Source organism: Cajanus cajan, chromosome 4, assembly GCF_000230855.2.
Source record: "Cajanus cajan strain Asha chromosome 4, NIPB_CcT2T_4, whole genome shotgun sequence".
Lineage (NCBI taxonomy): Eukaryota > Viridiplantae > Streptophyta > Magnoliopsida > Fabales > Fabaceae > Cajanus > Cajanus cajan.
In genome coordinates, this window is record NC_138520.1 from 19,400,160 (window position 1) to 19,403,712 (window position 3,553).

At 39.8% G+C, this 3,553-nt stretch overlaps 1 protein-coding gene across 1 annotated transcript; it reads left to right on the top strand.

The window, feature by feature from the left end:
- Positions 1–2,701: 2,701 nt before the first annotated feature.
- Positions 2,702–3,202, top strand: LOC145957218 (uncharacterized). The gene has a single exon (XM_083073438.1). It carries the CDS (start codon positions 2,702–2,704, stop codon positions 3,200–3,202), a length of 501 nt encoding a protein of 166 aa, XP_082929564.1.
- The last annotated feature ends 351 nt before the right edge of the window (positions 3,203–3,553 follow it).

Sequence of the window (3,553 nt, forward strand, 5' to 3'; positions counted from 1 at the left end):
TAAACTCCTTAAGTGGACCTTATTATGACAAGATGATAGGGAATACTTTGAACTTTTTTGCTGACATAGTCACTATAGGTGAGAAAGTCGAACAAGGACTAAAGAGCAGGAAGATAGGGAAGGCCCCAACAGGCTATGATCCTAAGAAGTCCTATAGGAAGAAAAAGGAACAGGGGTCAACGCTGTCACCATTGCGACCAACCATCCTAGAAAGCAAGCTTCGCCGCAAGCCAAGCCGAGGAAGGAGAAGGTGATCGATAGAATTCCCATTACCTATGCGGAATTGCTACCTTAGGTTTTGGAAGCCTCGATACTGGTACAACTTCCACCGCTAAGGAGACTTGACCCTCCTTACCCCACAGGGTATAGACCAGAGGAGCGATGCGATTATCATTTAGGCTCCCCGGGACATTTAATGGAACACTATAAGACCTTACAGATACACATGCAAGGGCTTAGAGATACTGGGTGGTTAAAATTTGACACCAACACACCTAACATTGACAAGGAACCGCTCCTTAAACATGAAGAGCAATGACCGTGAGGTGGTGTTGTTGAAAAGATGCTAGAGTAGGAGACTATTAGAGGTCCATTTTTATTTTTGTTCATTTGTCGTTTATTTTACCCACAACTCCTGCCCAAGGTCATGAGTTTCCATAATAAAAGGGCATGTAATTGATTTTTTTTCTTTTTCATAAAGCACGTCATTTTTTAAGAAAATTTTTTCTTGTCTATCTTTCATTTCTTCCCTTACATACATTAAAGCTCTAAAACCCATGCACAGAAAGCAAATATGGCTAAAAGAAAAAAAATAAACAAAATCCAAACGTTTGGGACGCATCACTTGAAGCTGAAGAAGGTCTTCCCTCCAAAATACAAGGGTTAGAAGATCAAGAAGCTCGAATAATCCAGCCTCATCAGGTGGAAATCGAAAGAATCAATTTAGGACATGGGGAAGACAAAAAGGAAGTATTGATTGACACAAGGATTGAGGATAAAGTCAAGAGTCAACTTATTAGCCTTTTGAAAGAATATGTCAACATTTTTCTTGGTCCTACCATGACATGCCAGGACTAGACCCCAGAATTATCGAGCATAAACTGCCCATAAAAGATGGGATCCATCCTCTGAAACAAAAGCTTCTAAGAGTCAAACATGAATGGTCCCTTAAGATAAAATAAGAAGTTCAAAAGCAATTGGATGCTGGATTCTTGATTGTATCCCGATATCCCGAACGACTTTCGAATATAGTGCCCGTGTTGAAGAAAAATGGGAAGGTGGGAGTTTGTGTGGACTATCGAGACCTAAATCGAGCCAGTCCTAAGGAAGACTTCTCATTGCCACACATCAACGTACTTATGGATAATACATCTACAAACACTATCTTCTCATTTATGGATGGATATTCAGGATATAATCAAATCAATATGGCTATTGAGGATCACAAGAAGACTTCTTTCATCACTTCATGGGGCACATTCTATTACAAAGTGATGCCAGTTGGTTTGAAAAATGTTGTAGCAACTTATCAGAAGGCTATGGTAACTCTATTTCACAACATGATCCATAAAGAAATTGAGGTGTACATAGATGACATGATCGACAAGTCAAAAAATGAAAGTGATCATCTCGTTCATCTGAGAAAATTATTCAATCGACTTCATAATTACCAACTAAAGCTAAATACTGTTAAATGTACTTTCAAAGTGTGATCAGGAAAACTCTTTGGGTTCATTGTCAATGAAAAAAGGATAGAAGTAGATTCGGATAAGGCCAGGGCCATCATAGATATGACACCCCCAAAGACGGAAAAGGAGGTTAGAGGATTCCTTGGGAAGATAAATTGCATAGCTCGTTTCATATCCCAACTGACCGATACATGCACCCCTATCTTCAAACTACTCCGAAAGAATCAACTAATGGAATGGAATGAGGAATGCCAAACTACCTTTGATAGGATCAAGAAATGTCTCACAAATCCACCAATTTTGATGCCCCCTATTGAAGGAAGACCTTTGATTCTATATCATATAGTGTTGGAAGGCTCCATGGGATGTATGTTAGGTCAGCAAGGTGAAACCAACAACCAAGAACGAGCTATCTATTACCTGAGCAAGAAATTCACAAACTAAGAAACATGGTATTCACCTTTGGAAAAGACCTGTTGTGCCTTAGTATGGGTCGTGCAATGATTAAGACAATATATGTTGAGACATACCACCCAGTTGGTATCAAAAATAAACCCCATCAAGTATCTACTTGAGAAGCCCGTACTCACCGGGAGGGTCGCCAGATGGCAAGTACTATTATCATAATACGATATACTCTATGTCTCGCAAAAAGCAATCAAAGGAAGCACTTTGGCCGACTACCTAGCAAATGGATCGACCGATGGAGGACGTGAAATAGATGATGACTTCCCAAATGAAGAAATTTTGACCCTAGGAAGCAATGAAGAAGGACAAATTGAGAAGGAATCCATGTCCATGTTCTTCGATGGAGCCTCAAATCTAATGGGACATGGGATAGGGGACATACTGATGTCATCCCGAGGAAAACATATCCTAATGATGACAAGATTAGATTTTGATAGTACCAATAACATGGCTGAATATGAAGCCTGTATAATGGGTTTACAGGCTGCCTTTGTATATACGGTGACTCAGTTTTTGTGATACATCCATTAAGGGACGAATGGGAAATGAAGGATCACAAATTAATCCCCTACCGGGAATATGTACGAAGTTTGATGCCCCAATTTGAATCAATCGACTTTGAACATACCCCAAGAGAAGGAAATCAATTGGTAGATGCCTTAGCCATGTTGTCATCCATGTTTGCCATAAAAGAAGGATGTGAAATGCTGGTCATTAGAATGAAACGACATGAAGTGCAAGCTCATTGTTTTATGTTGGAAGAAAATGACAATGGCGATCCATGGTATTTTGACATCCAACAATACATCGAAGGAGGAAAATACTCGGTTGGGTCATCTGACAATGATAAGAAGGTGATTAGACGCAGAGCTATTGGATTCTCATTGCACGAGGGCATCTTATACAAGAAATGCTTTAATTTAGTCCTTTTGAGGTGCATCGACCGTAAGGAGGCTCAATCCTTAATGAAGGAAATTCACGAGGGAACCTTCGGTACCCACACGATAGGACAAGTCATGGTCAAGAAAATTATCCTTTTCGTATAGACCATAAATGAATGGGGTAGTTGAAGTGGCCAACAAGAACATCAAGAAGATTATACAAAAGATGGTTGTCACCTATAAAGACTGGCATAAAATGTTACCATTCGCTTTGCATGGGTATAGGACATATGTTCGTATATTGGCAAGCGCTACACCCTTTTCTTTGATATACGGGATAGAGGCAGTCCTACCTATAAAAGTGGAAATTCCTTCTTTAAGACTACTCATGGAAGCAGAACTCCCCAAAGGACGAAAGGTTGCTAGACCCATTAAAACCAGTACAAAGGATGAAAAGTTGTTGGATCCCTTAAAACTAGTACAAAGGACGAAAGGTTGTTGGACACATTAAAACCA

Coding starts and splice junctions, on each gene's coding strand:
- LOC145957218 (XM_083073438.1), top strand. CDS start 2,702: ATGAAGGATCACAAATTAATCCCCTACCGGGAATATGTACGAAGTTTG.